Genomic DNA, 18,861 nt, shown 5'->3' with positions numbered 1-18,861 from the left:
AGTGAGGTCAGAGGGGAGGTGGGGGGTCGCAGCAGGAGAGTGTTGTTCGGGACCTTCCAGGAAGCCTCTATCAGGGGGAAGTCTGAGGAGCCTGCCGGGCGGGAGATGTGTCAACACACAGTTAACCCTACACCCAGGCCTGTATTTAGAGTTCATGCTGCCCTAGGCACTTTGCATGCTGAGGCGCCCTCCCCCGCCCCGCCCCCCCCTTCCCCTCGGCACTGACAGGTTACCTGCATGGTGTATACTGGGTGCTGGAGGCCGGCACTCCAGCACCCAGTACTACTTGATGCCCGCTCTTCTCATCAAACAGATGTGATGGAGGAAGGAAGGAGGCCGGGGACTTAATTTGGGGACCGCTTCTGTCCAGTGTCGGACTGGGGCACCTGGGGCCCACCAGTATAAAACCAGTGAAATGCGACATGCTGACCCGCTCCTTTCCTGGATTCATCTGTATCTGTGACAAATCCCTTGTAAATAACATTTTCAGTCGAACTAAAACTCAGGGTATGCTGGGAGTTGTAGTCTCTGAATAAATCACTGTGTGCAGAGTGTCCTGGTGGCTGCAGTCTGTGGGTGACTACCATCAGCCCGGAAGGTCCAGCAATACATCTGTCTACAGTTATGAGAGGATTGTACTGCTGTACTACAACTCCCAGCATATCCTGAGGGTTGCAGACTGTCAGTACATGCTGGGAGTTGTAGTGCTTGTAGCTGTTGTAGTTGGGTCCTAGGTGCATTATACACTGGATGCTTTGTGGGAGATCAGAATACATAGATCTGTGGGGGCTCAGTGTAGGGAAGTGACCCCAGAACAGCACTAATAGGGGATAGAACAAAAACATCTCCCCCTATCCCCTATTAGTGATGTTCTGGGGTCACGTCCCTGCACTGAGCCCCCACAGATCTATGTATTCTGATCTCCCACAAAGCATCCAGTGTATAATGCACCTAGGACCCAACTACAACAGCTGCAGGCACTACAACTCCCAGCATTTACTGACTGCAGCCCTCAGCATACGCTGGGAGTTGTAGTGCCTGCAGCTCTTGTAGTTGGGTCCTAGTTTAAAAATTTGCGCTAGTGTACTGTAGTGACCACAGGGATGTGTCAGTACACTACCGCAAACGATACACTGACCCATTAAGACCCCAATGGTGCACAGGCTCTGCACACTATAGAAGTGATTACAGTGCAGTTACTAATGACTCACAGGTGACGTCTTCTCCTATATCTGTCGCTCACACTTCGCTTTCTTCTCCATCTGGAGCAGCCATCATGAAGACTGGGGTACCGTACAGAGGCAGGCTGAAAAGGTCTCCCCCATGCAGGGCCGGCGTGAGCTTCCGGTACAGACAGGCTGGAAGCTCACAGTGCAGCCCCGCGATGCCCGAACTTCTTCCCTGCTCAGCAGCGTGCGTGTGACGCCATCACGCCGCTGCCAAACAAGAGAGAGGTTCGGGAATCGCGGGGCTGCACTGTGAGCTTCCGGCCTGTCTGTACCGGAAGCTCACGCCGGCCCTGCATGGGGGAGACCTTTTCGGCCTGCCTCTGTACCTGCCTGCTCCCCCCCCCCTCCCCCCAAAACCGCCCGGGCGCGGACGTTAGCGCCGGGGCGGTTTAACAAAAAAAAAAAAAAAAAGCTCCGCAGCTGGGGTGGCAGGGGGAGAAGATGGGAGGGCGGCTGGGGTTGCAGGGGGAGAAGATGGGAGGGCGGCTGGGGGTTGCAGGGGGAGAAGATGGGAGGGCGGCTGGGGGTTGCAGGGGGAGAAGATGGGAGGGCGGCTGGGGGTTGCAGGGGGAGAAGATGGGGGGGGGCGGCTGGGGGTTGCAGGGGGAGAAGATGGGGGGGGGCGGCTGGGGGTTGCAGGGGGAGAAGATGGGGGGGCGGCTGGGGGTTGCAGGGGGAGAAGATGGGGGGGGGCGGCTGGGGGTTGCAGGGGGAGAAGATGGGGGGGCTGGGGGAGAAGATCGGGGTAAGCTGGGGTGGCAGGGGGAGAGGATGGGTGGGGGCAGCTGAGGTGACAGGCAGGGAGGGAAGAGGGAGCGGTCGGGGGGCTGAGGGATCAGCTGGGTGGCAGGGGGACCAGCCGGGGGTCCGGGGGATTAGCCGGCTAGCAGGGGGACCAGCTCACAGCTCACAGTGCAGCCCCGCGATGCCCGTACTTCTTCCCTGCTCAGCAGCGGCGTGTGACGTCATCACGCCGCTGCCAAACAAGAGAGAGGTTCGGGAATCGCGGGGCTGCACTGTGAGCTTCCGGCCTGTCTGTACCGGAAGCTCACGCCGGCCCTGCATGGGGGAGACCTTTTCAGCCTGCCTCTGTACCTGCCTGCTCCCCCCCCCCTCTCCCCCCAAAACCGCCCGGGTGCGGACGTTAGCGCCGGGGCGGTTTAACAAAAAAAAAAAAAAAAAAAAAAAGCTCCGGAACTCCCCTTCCGGGTTCCAGCTGGTGGGGGCCCCCTAGTGGTGGAGGCCCAGGGGCACGTGCCCCTTGTGCCCCCCCTTTAATCCGGCCGTGGATAGAGCTGAGAGCAGGACTAGCTATGTACAATGTATCAGTCTGGAGCTCACAGAGCATTGTCTACACTGGATTTGATGTAGCCCCAGCTGTGAGACACATTAGGCCTCTGGATAACACAATGGCTGCAGTCACTGACAGCAGAGATCTTATGATCTGTTTACACAAAGTGATAATGTGCCCAATCGATTGTTTAACGATTTTGAAGTAACAATTGTTTTTTTTATGCTGATCGGGGTTTAGACCCGGTAAATTGATGAATCTTTGAAAGACTGTTTATTAGGAAATTATCTGTGAAAAATCAGCGAGCGACCAGTGATGATTTCAAACATGTTGAAAGACCAAGATGAACGATTTCTCGCTGGTTGCTTGATCGTTGTTTACACAAGCCAATTATCGCAAAGATTTGAATGATAATCACCCATTAGGGTGCTGTTACACAGACAGATTATTGAAGCCAAAGCCAGGAACAGACTATACACAGGGAACAGGTCTGAAAGGAAAGACAGTCTTCTCCTCTTCTCACATCCCTTTCTGGCTTTGGCTTCAAAAATCTGTCAGTGTAAGAGCCCCCTTAGGCCTTATTCACGCCCTGTAATCTACAGATCTGTATTTCGGTACTGCACTTAGTGCGCATTGATGTCTATTGGGTTAGTCACACGATCCGTAGATTACAAGGACGTAAACCAATGCTGGATAAAAGAAGACGTCCGTGCAGACCCAGATTTTTGTTACGGAGCATAGAAATCAATGGAATCCGCTATCTGTTTGAGATCTGTATTCCCGTATAAGAATCCGGATGAGATATAATTGACATGTTGGGAAAAAGAAGGATTGACAGCACTACGGATGCAATACAGCGGATTGTACAGGTGTACGGCGGAAGGAACGAGTATCAGAGTGTGTGACACAAAGGATTCCGCTCATCATGTAAAACTGGATGATTATAACACAGCCCGATCCCCCTGCACTGCAGCCAACGTCCGCCCTGTCCTTACTGTGTGTTCTGTCTGGCAGGTTCCGTGTGAAGCAGCCGCCGCCCAGCACCGGACTGAGGGTCACGTACACCCCGGGCCCGGTAAGTGCCCCCCCCCCCATATGTATCCTGTAATATGCCACACCGGGGGGCTGTCACCTCTCATACCGCGCTGTGTCATCAGGTGGCCGCAGGGATGCAGACACGTCTGGACCTGGAGCTATTTGCCATGGCGGTGGGCCTGGACGGGCCAGAGGGGGCCGCGGAGTATTCTCACTGCATTGAGATCCAGAGCGAGGTGGAAACACTATACCTCCCCGTGACTGCAAATATCCTTCACTAAGAGCGCAGCTCCGGAGTATAATACAGGATGGAACTCAGGATCAGTAATGTAATGTATGTACACAGTAACCCCACCAGCAGAATAGTGAGTGCAGCTCTGGAGTATAATACAGGATGGAACTCAGGATCAGTAATGTATGTACACAGTGACCCCACCAGCAGAATCGTGAGTGCAGCTCTGGAGTATAATACAGGATGTAACTCAGGATCAGTAATGTATGTACACAGTGACCCCCACCAGCAGAATAGTGAGTGCAGCTCCAGAGTATAATACAGGATGTAACTCAGGACCAGTAATGTATGTACACAGTGACTCTACCAGCAGAATAGTGGGTGCAGCTCTGGAGTATAAGGGTATGTGCACACTGAGGAATTCAGATGGAACCTCCGTCGCAGAATTCCCAGCTCGCGTCCGCTCGTGTCTCCGCCCGTGTCAGACTCCATTCTATGCACTGGCGGATTCTGCCCTCTGTCCAAAAAGTGATCAAGTTCATTTTTTGGACGGAGGAAGGAATCCGCCTGTGCATAGAATGGAGTCTATGACACGGGCGGAGACACGAGCGGACGCGAGCTGGGAATTCTGCGACGGAGGTTCCATCTGAATTCCTCAGTGTGCACATACCCTTATACAGGATCAGTAATATACACAGTGACTCCGCACCATCCTGTGGGTGTGTAATGGGGGTTGGGTTATCCTTCTACCTCGTTTTTATCACATGACTGAGATTAACCCTTAACTCGGCCCTCACCCGTCCTAACAGAAGGCATTTATGAGGATGGATCGGAGTGTAGACCCCCCAGAGTATTGGGGCCGGGGGTCAGACTGATCAGCACGTCCCACAACTCCAGGCTGGAGCTTCTGAGGCCTCGCAGGGTGACGGGGACACAGGTGAGGTACAGGGTGGAGAACACACCTGGAATGGAGGGCACCTCCCCTCCTGGACACTTTACATTAACCTCTTCCTCTCTCTACTCCGCAGCCCTGACCTCCGACCTCTGACACTTTGGTTCCAGAGCAGAAATCTATTTTTTTTTTTAATTATTATTAGGATCAATTGGAATAAAAGTTGGCAACTCTTCTGGTGTCTCCGCTCAGCCATAATTTCTATAGGCGGAGGAGAGTGAGGGGTTAATCCCGGCTGAATCCATCCTCTACATGTTACAGACAAGATTCCGCAGGGGGGTATAATATAAAATATACAAGATTTATCTTCACATCTGAAAATTACAAAATCTGTTTATTAAAAAAGGATTGTCCATTGGGGGGCAGCACCGTACAGAGTGGGGGTCCTCCTCAGTGTATAACAGACCCGGGGGAGGGGTGGGCAGCACTGTACAGAGCGGGGGTCCTCCTCAGTGTATAACAGACCCGGGGGAGGGGTGGGCAGCACTGTACAGAGTGGGGGTCCTCCTCAGTGTATAACAGACCCGGGGGAGGGGTGGGCAGCACTGTACAGAGCAGGGGTCCTCCTCAGTGTATCAGTCCAGACCTAGGGGAGGGGTGGGCAGCTCTGTACAGAGTGGGGGTCCTCCTCAGTGTATAACAGACCCGGGGGAGGGGTGGGCAGCACTGTACAGAGCGGGGGTCCTCCTCAGTGTATCAGTCCAGACCTAGGGGAGGGGTGGGCAGCTCTGTACAGAGTGAGGGTCCTCCTCAGTGTATAACAGACCCGGGGGAGGGGTGGGCAGCTCTGTACAGAGCGGGGGTCCTCCTCAGTGTATCAGTCCAGACCTAGGGGAGGGGTGGGCAGCTCTGTACAGAGTGAGGGTCCTCCTCTGTGTATAACAGACCCGGGGGAGGGGTGGGCAGCTCTGTACAGAGCGGGGGTCCTCCTCAGTGTATCAGTCCAGACCTAGGGGAGGGGTGGGCAGCTCTGTACAGAGTGAGGGTCCTCCTCTGTGTATAACAGACCCGGGGGAGGGGTGGGCAGCTCTGTACAGAGCAGGGGTCCTCCTCAGTGTATAACAGACCCGGGGGAGGGGTGGGCAGCATTGTACAGAGCAGGGGTCCTCCTCAGTGTATAACAGACCCGGGGGAGGGGTGGGCAGCTCTGTACAGAGTGAGGGTCCTCCTCTGTGTATAACAGACCCGGGGGAGGGGTGGGCAGCTCTGTACAGAGCGGGGATCCTCCTCAGTGTATCAGTCCAGACCTAGGGGAGGGGTGGGCAGCTCTCGGATGGTCATACTAGAGTCAGCAGCAGCTTTTCCTTCTTTTTCCGCTTTCTCCTCTTTTCCTCAAACCTCTCGGTAGCGTCTGTGAAGAACAGAACCTCCTCCTTGGCTTCAATCTCCCTCTTTAAGTACTGCAGGGCAGCCATGTTCACCCCCATCACGTCCTGGTCAGAGGCAAAAGGTCATGAGCCGGACAGGACAGATACAGGAAGGAATAATGCATGGGTCATGTGACCTACCCGGACCTCCGACACCCGCGAGATGGTGCAGCCCCTCAGGTCCTCCATGACGCCCAGCAGCATCTGGTTACTCGTGATCTCCCCAAAATGGATCCTGTGCAGGCAGAAAAGAGAAGATCAACACAGGTCACATGTGTCCAATGGGTCACCCCAATACATCATAGTCTGCCAATCCCCTGCCCCCCCCCCCAATACATCATAGTCTGCCAATCCCCTGCCCCCCCCCCCAATACATCATAGTCTGCCAATCCCCTGCCCCCCCCCCATACATCATAGTCTGCCAATCCCCTGCCCCCCCCATACATCATAGTCTGCCAATCCCCTACCCTCCACCCCCATACATCATAGTCTGCCAATCCCCTGCCCCCCGCATACATCATAGTCTGCCAATCCCCTGCCCCCCCATACATCATAGTCTGCCAATCCCCTGCCCCCCACCCTTACACACACACACCACCTGAACCAACCTGAGCAAGAAAAAGAGGCAGCGACAGATGAGCTCCACGTCCTGACTGCGGCGGATATAATCCCTGAAGAGAGTCATTAGATCGGGGATGTAGGAGAAGGGAAGAACCAGAAGAGACTCCTCCAGCTCACTAAAAAGGAAGCCGCCATGTTATAGAATACACAGCGAGTAAACCCCCCCCCCCACACAATGGCCCCCTGCCCCCCACAAATCAGCTGCAGAGTATTAACAGAGGTGACACCTCAGGAGTAATAATGCTGAGCAGCCACTGCTATACCCTGTGCAGCCACTAGATGTCAGTGTACAGAGGGAGAGAGACGTCTCACAGCGCCATCTAGTGGAGATCATAAGGAACAGCAGGAAGTCAGAACGTCTCTTCCTGTGCTTTAGTTTAGCGACGTTACACAGAATGTTTCCTCCAAGGCTGAATGATAGAGAAGAGATGAGTGCGAGGTGCAAAATCTTCCCCCTTACTGTGGAGCAGTCATGTCAAACTCCGGCCCGTGGTGCCATTATTTTTGGCCCGCTGAGCTTTTCTATTGCTGTGTTATATCTGGCCCTCCTGATGTCGCAGCAGATAATAATATGGGTGATCTGGATGGCCTGACAGGGCCAGGAACGCCGCGCGCTGCTCCGACAGGGCCAGGAACGCCGCGCGCTGCTCCGACAGGGCCAGGAACGCCGCGCGCTGCTCCGACAGGGCCAGGAACGCCGCGCGCTGCTCCGACAGGGCCAGGAACGCCGCGCGCTGCTCCGACAGGGCCAGGAACGCCGCGCGCTGCTCCGACAGGGCCAGGAACGCCGCGCGCTGCTCCGACAGGGCCAGGAACGCCGCGCGCTGCTCCGACAGGGCCAGGAACGCCGCGCGCTGCTCCGACAGGGCCAGGAACGCCGCGCGCTGCTCCGACAGGGCCAGGAACGCCGCGCGCTGCTCCGACAGGGCCAGGAACGCCGCGCGCTGCTCCGACAGGGCCAGGAACGCCGCGCGCTGCTCCGACAGGGCCAGGAACGCCGCGCGCTGCTCCGACAGGGCCAGGAACGCCGCGCGCTGCTCCGACAGGGCCAGGAACGCCGCGCGCTGCTCCGACAGGGCCAGGAACGCCGCGCGCTGCTCCGACAGGGCCAGGAACGCCGCGCGCTGCTCCGACAGGGCCAGGAACGCCGCGCGCTGCTCCGACAGGGCCAGGAACGCCGCGCGCTGCTCCGACACTTTTCATTTTGGCCCGCCGCGCGCTGCTCCGACACTTTTCATTTTGGCCCGCCGCGCGCTGCTCCGACACTTTTCATTTTGGCCCGCCGCGCGCTGCTCCGACACTTTTCATTTTGGCCCGCGACTTTGTCCAATTTTTTTATTTTGGCTCAGTGTGTCTTTATGTTTGACACCCCCTGCTGTGGAGCAAGACAAATAAGCACCCCAAGTGTGTGTGAACGGTGACCCCAACTTACCTGGACTTCACCTTCTTTATCACATCCAGAACATAGTCAGATGACTGGAGGAAGGAAAGCAGAAAGGGGTCAGTGTCACATGACTGAAGCGATATAAGCTATTACAGGGCACAGGAGAGTGGATCTCACCGATAGGTTCCCATACGCCTGCAGGATCGGGTGGATCTTTCTGGGGAGCTGTGAACAGAAAAAAGAAAAAAAAAAAAAAAAAAAAAAAAAAAAAAGCTCAGCTGCTTCTTCAGGGGAGGGACCTTGGTGATGCTCCGCCCCTGCTGTACCCCAAGCCCCACCCCTATGCACACACCTCCTTCCCCGCAGCCTTGCACAGCACCTGGTGCTCCTCCAGTTTTCCGCTCTCTTCTCTGTGCAGCTCCACGGCTTCCATGATGCGCTCGGTCTGGGGGGGGGGGGGGGGGGGGGGGTGTTTGGACACAATTAGAGGTTAGGGTTCAGGTCAGACATGGCGGACGGCTGGTTGGGGGTGGAACTCCGCTCTCATACTTACCGCTTTCACCGTTTCGATCGTCTTTTTCCCGGCCAGCGCTGCTTCCCCCTCCTTCTCCCCAGCAACCTGCAGAAAATAAGCCGCCATTACAGCTATGCTCCCGGCCCACAGGGGGCGCTATGACCCTGGCTGTGCACTCACCACCGGCTGGTCGCCTTTCCCCACGCCCTCCTCAAACTCGGCCTCACGTTGCTGAAAGCAGAAGAGTAGCAGAATGAGGATTATTACAGCACGATCAGCTATGACCCCCACTGCTGCCGCCATGTCACTTACCATCTCCTGCTCCTCCTCCAGGATCAGCGGCTCCCGCGTTCGCTCCCACAGGCGCAGGGACTTGTCATGTGACGAGGACACAATATGGTCGCCATTGGGGCTGATGGCCAAACACCACACCTCTCCATGGTGGCCCTGTAACCAGAACCCACGTCAGACTCCACCCTCTGCACATCAGCTCCGCCCACTATGTAAACTAGCAGCTGTCCCACAGGCCTCTCACCTCCAGGGTCTGCACCTGCTGGAATCGGTCAGCGTCCCACTGCTTCAGCTTCCGATCCTTCCCCGCGCTGAAGAACAAATGTGTCCGGGGCACAAACTGCAGGAACATGACGCTGCGGAGAGAGAGAAGAGAGGATGAGCGGAGGAGGGGGCTGGGGAAATCCAGCACACATGGCGGGGGAGGCGGGGTGGTCAGTCCAGCACACATGGCGGGGAGGGGAGGTTGGGCGAAGCGGTCAGTCCAGCACACATGGCGGGGGAGGTGGAGTGGTCAGGACATCACACATGGCGGGTGTGGAGGTTAGGCAGAGCGGTCAGTCCAGCACACATGGTGGGGGAGGAGGAGCGGTCAGTCCAGCACACATGGTGGGGTGGGGAGGTTGGGCGGAGCAGTCAGTCCAGCACACATGGCGGGGTGGGGAGGTTGGGCAGTCAGTCTAGCACACATGGCGGGGTGGGGAGGTTGGGCGGAGCGGTCAGTCCAGCACACATGGCGGGGGGCGGCGGAACGCGAGTCCAGCACACATGGCGGGGGAGGCGGAACGTGAGTGCAGCACACATGGCAGGGGAGGCGGAGCGTCAGTCCAGCACACATGGCGGGGGAGGCGGGGTGGTCAGGACATCACACATGGTGGGGTGTGGAGGTTAGGCGGAGCGGTCAGTCCAGCACACATGGCAGGGGAGGAGGAGCGGTCAGTCCAGCACACATGGCGGGGTGGGGAGGTTGGGCGGAGCGGTCAGTCCAGCACACATGGCGGGGTGGGGAGGTTGGGCGGAGCGGTCAGTCCAGCACACATGGCGGGGGAGGCGGAGCGGTCAGTCCAGCACACATGACGGGGCGGTCAGGACATCACACATGGTGGGGGAGGCGGAGCGTCAGTCCAGCACACATGGCGGCAATCTCACCTGTCATCGTGGCCAAACAGCGAGCGATGACAATCCCCGAAGTCCAGGCCCCAGATCTTGATGTTGCGGTCAGCGGAGCCAGTGATGATGATGGAGCTGTCCTATAAGAGAAATCCCAGACATCACATGACCGCCCTCTCTAGACCAGACCCGGCCCCTCTGATACTTACATGCGAGATGTCCATACACAGCACCGGCAGCTTGTGTCCGTACAGCGACAGGAAGAACTGGAAGAGAAGATGGCGGATCAGAACCCAATGGCGTTACATAAAGAGACTGAGGGGGCGCTATACACCCTGTTCCACCTCCATTACCTTTAGCGTGTCCACAAAGAAGATCTTCACTGTACAGTCCAAGAGTGACACAGCGAGGAGGCGACCGTCCGGACTGTACCGCACACACAACACGTCCTCATCCATCTGTAATACCCGACTCTGCTTCACCGACAGACGCCGACTGCCAAGAGAAGACGACAACTCCCATCATGCTGAGCACTGACCCTACTCCTCCCATCATCCGCACATCTCCTTCCTCTGGTTTCTCACCCCACACTACTCCTCCCATCATCCGCACATCTCCTTACTCTAGTTTCTCACCCCACACTACTCCTCCCATCATCCGCACATCTCCTTCCTCTGGTTTCTCACCCCACACTACTCCTCCCATCATCCGCACATCTCCTTCCTCTGGTTTCTCACCCCACACTACTCCTCCCATCATCCGCACATCTCCTTCCTCTGGTTTCTCACCCCACACTACTCCTCCCATCATCCGCACATCTCCTTCCTCTGGTTTCTCACCCCACACTACTCCTCCCATCATCCGCACATCTCCTTCCTCTGGTTTCTCACCCCACACTACTCCTCCCATCATCCGCACATCTCCTTCCTCTGGTTTCTCACCCCACACTACTCCTCCCATCATCCGCACATCTCCTTACTCTAGTTTCTCACCCCACACTACTCCTCCCATCATCCGCACATCTCCTTCCTCTGGTTTCTCACCCCACACTACTCCTCTGATCATCCGCACATCTCCTTCCTCTGGTTTCTCACCCCACACTACTCCTCCCATCATCCGCCCATCTTACCCGTTCTGGGTTTCGCCTTCATCATCATCCACCAGCTCAAACTCCCAGAACTTCACGCACTTGTCGGCGCCCCCGGTGACGAATCCGCGCTATGACACAGAGGAGGGCGGGGTTACAGTCATGCACACCCTCGCCCGGTGATCACACACAGACACGAACGCTCACTACCTGGTCGGGGAATAACGCAACGGACCAAACGGCACCATCATGAGCGTCCATCATGTCCAGCTCAGTCCCCGACGCCAGATCAAAGAGCTGCAGCTTCCCGGACTGAAAACAAAGGAGAGGACTGAGGGGGAGGGGCCAGTGACAAGGGGGAGGAGCTCTGCACATTACGGCTCCAGTGCAATGTGCGGCAAGCCTCACGGCTGTTACCTTTGTGCCGACTATAATGTGTCTGTCGCCCGGCACGAAGATGGAGCAGAGAGCGTAGTCACAGGCCATGGTGCGGATACACTGGAGCGTGGCCCTGCGGGGACAGAGAAGCATGCAATGACATCACACCATCCTCCGCTGCCTCCCTCTATCCCTGTCCTGCTGTGCTGCACTGTACGAGATGTAGTGCAGCGATATATAACCCACAATTCCCCCGCAGCCTATAACAGCAGAATGGTGAGTGCAGCTCTGGAGGCCGCATTCACCCTTTGTCACCTGTTCCAGATCTTCACCGATTCAGCAGAGGCGGAGAGGACGGCGATGTTATCAGAGCTGAAGGCCACGGTGCGGACGTCACTGCGGTGGCCGCCCAGCGTGAGGCGGGAGCTCTTGGTGCTCTCTATGGTCCCGGCCTGGGCAGGGTCGGCCCCCATGGAGAAGCATTCCACACTGTTATTCTGCAGCAGGACCACCACCCGCAACTCCCCCTTGGCGGAGAGGAGCAGGTCACATGATCTGTAAGGGTGACAGCGGTCAGCAATGGCGGCCGGCAGATGAGACGAGGGGGGGTGGGGGGGTAGGCTGAAACTTACTTGATTTTCGAGGAGGCTTTTATTTTCACAAACTTCACAATCTCGTCCTGCAGCGTCCGCTCCACCTGCGGCTCCTCCTCATCCTCCTTCTGTCTGCGGCGCAAAAGCAGCAATCAAACGGCGTCATCATCCAACCAGACAGCTTCCCCCCTTACAATAATACACAGACAGCTTCTCCCCCCCGACAATACACAGACAGCTCCTCCCCCCCGACAATACACAGACAGCTCCTCCCCCCCGACAATACACAGACAGCTCCTCCCCCCGACAATACACAGACAGCTCCTCCCCCCCCCCCGACAATACACAGACAGCTCCTTCCCCCCTTACAATAATACACAGACAGCTCCTCCCCCCCCGACAATACAGACAGCTCCTCCCCCCCGGACAATACACAGACAGCTCCTCCCCCCGGACAATACACAGACAGCTCCTCCCCCCGGACAATACACAGACAGCTCCTCCCCCCCCGACAATACAGACAGCTCCTCCCCCCCGGACAATACACAGACAGCTCCTCCCCCCGGACAATACACAGACAGCTCCTCCCCCCGGACAATACACAGACAGCTCCTCCCCCCGGACAATACACAGACAGCTCCTCCCCCCGGACAATACACAGACAGCTCCTCCCCCCGGACAATACACAGACAGCTCCTCCCCCGGACAATACACAGACAGCTCCTCCCCCCCGGACAATACACAGACAGCTCCTCCCCCCCCGACAATACACAGACAGCTCCTCCCCCCCGACAATACACAGACAGCTCCTCCCCGCCCCCCGACAATAGACAGCTCCTCCCCGCCCCCCGACAATAGACAGCTCCTCCCCCCCCCCGACAATAGACAGCTCCTCCCCCCCCCGACAATAGACAGCTCCTCCCCCCCCCCGACAATAGACAGCTCCTCCCCCCCCGACAATAGACAGCTCCTCCCCCCCCCCGACAATAGACAGCTCCTCCCCCCCCCCCGACAATACACAGCTCCTCCCCCCCCCCCCCCCCCCGACAATACATACAGCCCCCCCCCCCCGACAATACATACAGCCCCCCCCCCCCCCCCGACAATACACAGACAGCCCCCCCCCGACAATACACAGACAGCTCGCCAGCTCTGGACAGCAGCCATCATGGCTCCCGTACTACACTTCATCCTCCTCCACGTACTTCTTTTTGGCCTTCTTCCGCTTCCTCTCCATCTTCTTGGAGATCTCATCCTCATTCAGGACACAGAAAACTTCCAGCCAGGAGTCCGTTCCCTGTAAGGAGGAGATAAATGTCAGGCAGCAGGGGGCGCCATAGCCACAGGGCAGACAGATGATGTCAGGCAGCAGGGGGCGCCATAGCCACAGGTCAGACAGATGATGTCAGGCAGCAGGGGGCGCCATAGCCACAGGTCAGACAGATGATGTCAGGCAGCAGGGGGCGCCATAGCCACAGGGCAGACAGATGACGTCAGGCAGCAGGGGGCGCCATAGCCACAGGGCAGACAGATGATGTCAGGCAGCAGGGGGCGCCATAACCACAGGGCAGACAGATGATGTCAGGCAGCAGGGGGCGCCATAGCCACAGGGCAGACAGATGACGTCAGGCAGCAGGGGTCGCCATAGCCACAGGTCAGATAGATGATGTCAGGCAGCAGGGGGCGCCATAGCCACAGGGCAGACAGATGACGTCAGGCAGCAGGGGGCGCCATAGCCACAGGGCAGACAGATGACGTCAGGCAGCAGGGGGCGCCATAGCCACAGGGCAGACAGATGATGTCAGGCAGCAGGGGGCGCCATAGCCACAGGGCAGACAGATGATGTCAGGCAGCAGGGGGCGCCATAGCCACAGGGCAGACAGATGACGTCAGGCAGCAGGGGGCGCCATAGCCACAGGGCAGACAGATGATGTCAGGCAGCAGGGGGCGCCATAACCACAGGGCAGACAGATGATGTCAGGCAGCAGGGGGCGCCATAGCCACAGGGCAGACAGATGATGTCAGGCAGCAGGGGGCGCCATAGCCACAGGGCAGACAGATGACGTCAGGCAGCAGGGGTCGCCATAGCCACAGGTCAGATAGATGATGTCTGGCAGCAGGGGGCGCCATAGCCACAGGGCAGACAGGTGATGTCAGGCAGCAGGGGGCGCCATAGCCACAGGGCAGACAGATGACGTTAGGCAGCAGGGGGCGCCATAGCCACAGGTCAGATAGATGTCAGGCAGCAGGGGGCGCCACCACAGATGGTCTCTCCTATTGTACATGTACATGGCTAATACTGGGGAGGTCAGATTGTGGGTGTGGCTTCTATAATCAGTGCAGCTCTCCCATTGGTCACCCTGTAATGACATCACTGAGGGTCACTCACATGACAGGCCAGGAAGCGTCTGCTCCGGTCGGCCCCCAGAGTCACCACCCGCTCTCGTCCTTCTCTCATGATGGATCCGTATCGCTGGCAGCTCAGGATGCGCTGAGGAGGGGGGGAGAGAGAGAGGGAGAGAGTTATGACATCACAAACTGACTCCGCCCACTCTGATAGATCCGCCCAGTGTAGCACACCTGTTCAGTCGTCTCCTCCGCCTCATCATCATGTGACTCCTCCGCCGGACCTTTCGCCTTTTTCAGCTGCGGCTCCTCCGAGTCTCCAGTCTGTGCGGGAAGAAGCAAGTCAGCGAAAATAGATCGTAATAATGGCAGGATGTACCCTCCCCAGGGGCTCTGCTCCACCATATCTGGGGGGGGGGCTCTGCTCCACCATATCAGGGAGGGGGGCTCTGCTCCACCATATCAGGGAGGGGGTCTCTGCTCCACCATATCAGGGAGGGGGTCTCTGCTCCACCATATCAGGGAGGGGGGTCTCTGCTCCACCATATCAGGGAGGGGGTCTCTGCTCCACCATATCAGGGAGGGGGGCTCTGCTCCACCATATCAGGGAGGGGGGCTCTGCTCCACCATATCAGGGAGGGGGGCTCTGCTCCACCATATCAGGGAGGGGGGCTCTGCTCCACCATATCAGGGAGGGGGGCTCTGCTCCACCATATCAGGGAGGGGGGCTCTGCTCCACCATATCAGGGAGGGGGGCTCTGCTCCACCATATCAGGGAGGGGGGCTCTGCTCCACCATATCAGGGAGGGGGGCTCTGCTCCACCATATCAGGGAGGGGGGCTCTGCTCCACCATATCAGGGAGGGGGGGCTCTGCTCCACCATATCAGGGAGGGGGGCTCTGCTCCACCATATCAGGGAGGGGGGCTCTGCTCCACCATATCAGGGAGGGGGGCTCTGCTCCACCATATCAGGGAGGGGGGCTCTGCTCCACCATATCAGGGAGGGGGGCTCTGCTCCACCATATCAGGGAGGGGGGCTCTGCTCCACCATATCAGGGAGGGGGGCTCTGCTCCACCATATCAGGGAGGGGGGCTCTGCTCCACCATATCAGGGAGGGGGCTCTGCTCCACCATATCAGGGAGGGGGGCTCTGCTCCACCATATCAGGGAGGGGGGCTCTGCTCCACCATATCAGGGAGGGGGGCTCTGCTCCACCATATCAGGGAGGGGGGCTCTGCTCCACCATATCAGGGAGGGGGGCTCTGCTCCACCATATCAGGGAGGGGGGCTCTGCTCCACCATATCAGGGAGGGGGGCTCTGCTCCACCATATCAGGGAGGGGGGCTCTGCTCCACCATATCAGGGAGGGGGGCTCTGCTCCACCATATCAGGGAGGGGGGCTCTGCTCCACCATATCAGGGAGGGGGGCTCTGCTCCACCATATCTGGGGGGGGGGGGGGGGGGCTCTGCTCCACCATATCTGGGGGGGGGGGGGGGGGGCTCTGCTCCACCATATCTGGGGGGGGGGGGGGGCTCTGCTCCACCACATCCGGGGGTCTTCCTGCGTCATGGCGCCCCCATAGTCCCAGTAGTCGTACAGAAACATCTGGGCCGTTTACCTCGCTGGCATAGGAGATGGTCCAGGCTCTCAGCTCGCTGTCCGCAGATCCCGACAGTATTCGCCGTTCATCCGAGAGCACGGCCAGACCCCAGACCTGCAGAGGAGAGGAGCGATCAGTGTCAGATTTAGCAGGGCTGTCACATGACCAGAACCTCAGTACAGTCTATGCGGGATGATGAGAGGTCCCCCGGCAGCCCCCCCATATCATTAGCACCACTGTACCTCTGTGCGGTGTCCCACCATAGTGTGGAAGCAGTGCTGCGTGTCCAGGTCCCACCACTTCACCAGGGTGTCCTTACCGCTAAAGGGGAGAGAAGAGGGGGCGGAGTCAGACTACGGATCGTTATCTGCCACACGTGACAATGTGCTTACCATATATAATAAAATGTTTAAAGCTCATTAATAATAAATACAGGTTAGCAGGCGCAGCAGGAACCGCATCTGCCGCTTACCTGGTGACCAGAAGGTTCTTCCCGGTCAGGAATACGGCCTGCGTCACCGCGTCCTTGTGCCCCTTCAATCTGTACAGGCCGCTCTCATTAATAACGTCCCAGACAATGACATCTGTGTCCTGTAGGGGGGGGAGGGGTGACAGGTGAGGAAGAGCAACAAATTAAAAGGGACTGATAAAAGGACAGCGCCTTGAAGTGATCATCCTCCATGGGTCACTGCAGTAGAGAAGCTGCAGCACAGAAAGGCAATCAGGGATGAGCCACACGATACTCCAGAGGGCCACTGCTGAGATCAGGGATGAGCAACCAGATACCATGGACGGCCACTGCTGAGATCAGGGATGAGCAACCAGATACCATGGACAGGCACAGGTTTCAGGTACATGCCACCAGATACCATGGAAGGGCACAGGTATCAGGGACATGCCACCGGATACCATGGAAGGGCACAGGTATCAGGGACGTGCCACCGGATACCATGGACGGGCACAGGTATCAAGGATGTGGGACGTGCCACCGGATACCATGGACGGGCACAGGTATCAGGGACATGCCACCGGATACCATGGACGGGCACAGGTATCAGGGAGGTGGGACGTGCCACCGAATACCATGGACGGCCACAGGATACCATGGACGGGCACAGGTATCAGGGATGTGACACTAGATACCATGGACGGGCACTGAGTGATGTCACTGTAGACAGGATCCCCACAAGGAGCTGTAATGGGGGTCACAGAATGAAAGTAAGGGGTGCGGTATATCGCTTCGTAGTGCCAGAGCAGGGCAGGATACTGACATATAGTCGCCTTTCCTATGTCATACCTTGGACCCAGACACCAGGCGGCCACCAAGGTGGTCGTAGCTCAGCGCCGTCACAGCTGCTTTGTGCCCATTGAAGGTGATGCCGCTCTCTCCGCTCAGCAGACTGAAGATCCGGATGGAACCGTCCTCATACCCCACTGCCAGTGCCAGGCCATCGGGGGAGGGGCGCAGCTGGGTCACCTCCTGCTTCTGGCCTTGTAGGATCAGGACCTGTAGTGATGAGACAGCGGGTCACTGGGCTGGGCCGCTCCGGCTGGAGGTCATATGACCTGGCCTCCCCCCTGCCGGGGGTCATGTGACCTGTGCGGGCTTCTTACCTTCTCCCCCTTGCGGGTGTCCCAGATGAAGACGTGTTCACAGGCCCCGACCGCCACGTATCGCCCCTTCTCGCCCCGCAGGGTCACGTAGCAGACATTGGACTTCTGACTGGCGACTACACCAAAGAGGGCGGACGCTGCGTACCGGAGATACTGCCGGGTCAGACCCATAGCTGCCGAGAGAGAGACAGGTGAGATACCCCACCCCGGGGCAGATAACAGACAGGGGACAGGTGAGATACCCCACCCCGGGGCAGATAACAGATGGGGGACAGGTGAGATACCCCACACCGGGGCAGATAACAGACGGGGGACAGGTGAGATACCCCATCCCGGGGCAGATAACAGACTGGAGGACAGGTGAGATACCCCACCCCGGGGCAGATAACAGACGGGGGACAGGTGAGATACCCCACCCCGGGGCAGATAAGGTCAGGGGGACAGATGAGATACCCCACCCCGGGGCAGATAAGGTCAGGGGGACAGATGAGATACCCCACCCCGGGGCAGATAACAGACGGGGGACAGGTGAGATACCCCACCCCGGGGCAGATAACAGACGGGGGACAGGTGAGATACCCCACCCCGGGGCAGATAACAGACGGGGGACAAGTAAAATACCCCACACCGGGGCAGATAAGGCCAAGGGGACAGGTGAGATACCCCATCCCGGGGCAGATAAGGCCAGGGGGACAGGTGAGATACCCCACCCCGGGGCAGATAACAGACGGGGGACAGGTGAGATACCCCATCCCGGGGCAGATAACAGACTGGAGGACAGGTGAGATACCCCACCCTGGGGCAGATAACAGACGGGGGACAGGTGAGATACCCCACCCCGGGGCAGATAACAGACGGGGGACAGGTGAGATACACCACACTGGGGCAGATAAGGCCAGGGGGACAGGTGAGATACCCCACCCCGGGGCAGATAACAGACGGGGGACAGGTGAGATACCCCACCCCGGGGCAGATAACAGACGGGGGACAGCTGAGATACCCCACCCCGGGGCAGATAAGGCCAGGGGGACAGGTGAGATACCCCACCCCGGGGCAGATAAGGCCAGGGGGACATACCTCCGCTTATTACCCGTAGTTGTCTCCTTTTTCCTCCGCTCGGGATTCAGGCAAACACGTGTTCAGCGCGCATGCTCAGTGGGAAATTACGACATGAAATAGCGCATGCGCTGAAAATATTTTTCCCGTAGTCATCGCC

General features: G+C 58.1%; 2 protein-coding genes across 3 annotated transcripts in view; one reads left to right on the top strand and one right to left on the bottom strand.

Annotated features, from left to right (window-relative positions):
• SPAG17 (sperm associated antigen 17) overlaps positions 1–4,914 on the top strand; it is a 193,560-nt gene extending 188,646 nt beyond the window's left edge. The window contains exons 44-47 of the mRNA XM_069945151.1: positions 3,535–3,595; positions 3,678–3,822; positions 4,585–4,724; positions 4,816–4,914. Of these exons, the coding sequence (XP_069801252.1) occupies positions 3,535–3,595; positions 3,678–3,822; positions 4,585–4,724; positions 4,816–4,821 (352 nt within the window). The 3' untranslated portion in view covers positions 4,822–4,914. The remainder of the gene's footprint in view (positions 1–3,534; positions 3,596–3,677; positions 3,823–4,584; positions 4,725–4,815) is intronic.
• A 142-nt stretch (positions 4,915–5,056) lies between these two features.
• Positions 5,057–18,856, bottom strand: WDR3 (WD repeat domain 3). Of its 2 annotated transcripts, none has more exons than XM_069945148.1 (27): positions 18,723–18,856; positions 17,646–17,818; positions 17,329–17,538; positions 16,504–16,622; positions 16,274–16,352; positions 16,050–16,145; positions 14,665–14,754; positions 14,474–14,575; positions 13,290–13,381; positions 12,124–12,216; positions 11,807–12,046; positions 11,531–11,624; positions 11,324–11,425; positions 11,156–11,244; positions 10,380–10,521; positions 10,236–10,292; positions 10,066–10,166; positions 9,161–9,272; positions 8,938–9,072; positions 8,806–8,856; positions 8,665–8,730; positions 8,464–8,556; positions 8,289–8,336; positions 8,160–8,203; positions 6,715–6,843; positions 6,248–6,341; positions 5,057–6,172 (listed from the first exon to the last, which is right to left on the bottom strand). In XM_069945148.1, the coding sequence occupies exons 2-27, from the start codon at positions 17,814–17,816 to the stop codon at positions 6,017–6,019; spliced, it is 2,805 nt and encodes a 934-aa protein (XP_069801249.1). In that variant the 5' UTR covers positions 17,817–17,818; positions 18,723–18,856; the 3' UTR covers positions 5,057–6,016. The 2 variants fall into 2 exon arrangements, with proteins under 2 accessions (XP_069801249.1, XP_069801250.1); XM_069945149.1 differs by having other exon boundaries at positions 18,736–18,856.
• Between the last annotated feature and the right edge of the window lie 5 nt (positions 18,857–18,861).

The sequence above is a fragment of the Dendropsophus ebraccatus genome, chromosome 11 (genome assembly GCF_027789765.1).
Source record: "Dendropsophus ebraccatus isolate aDenEbr1 chromosome 11, aDenEbr1.pat, whole genome shotgun sequence".
Lineage (NCBI taxonomy): Eukaryota > Metazoa > Chordata > Amphibia > Anura > Hylidae > Dendropsophus > Dendropsophus ebraccatus.
Note: the sequence above shows the minus strand (reverse complement) of the source record. Positions and strands in the feature narration are given on the sequence as shown.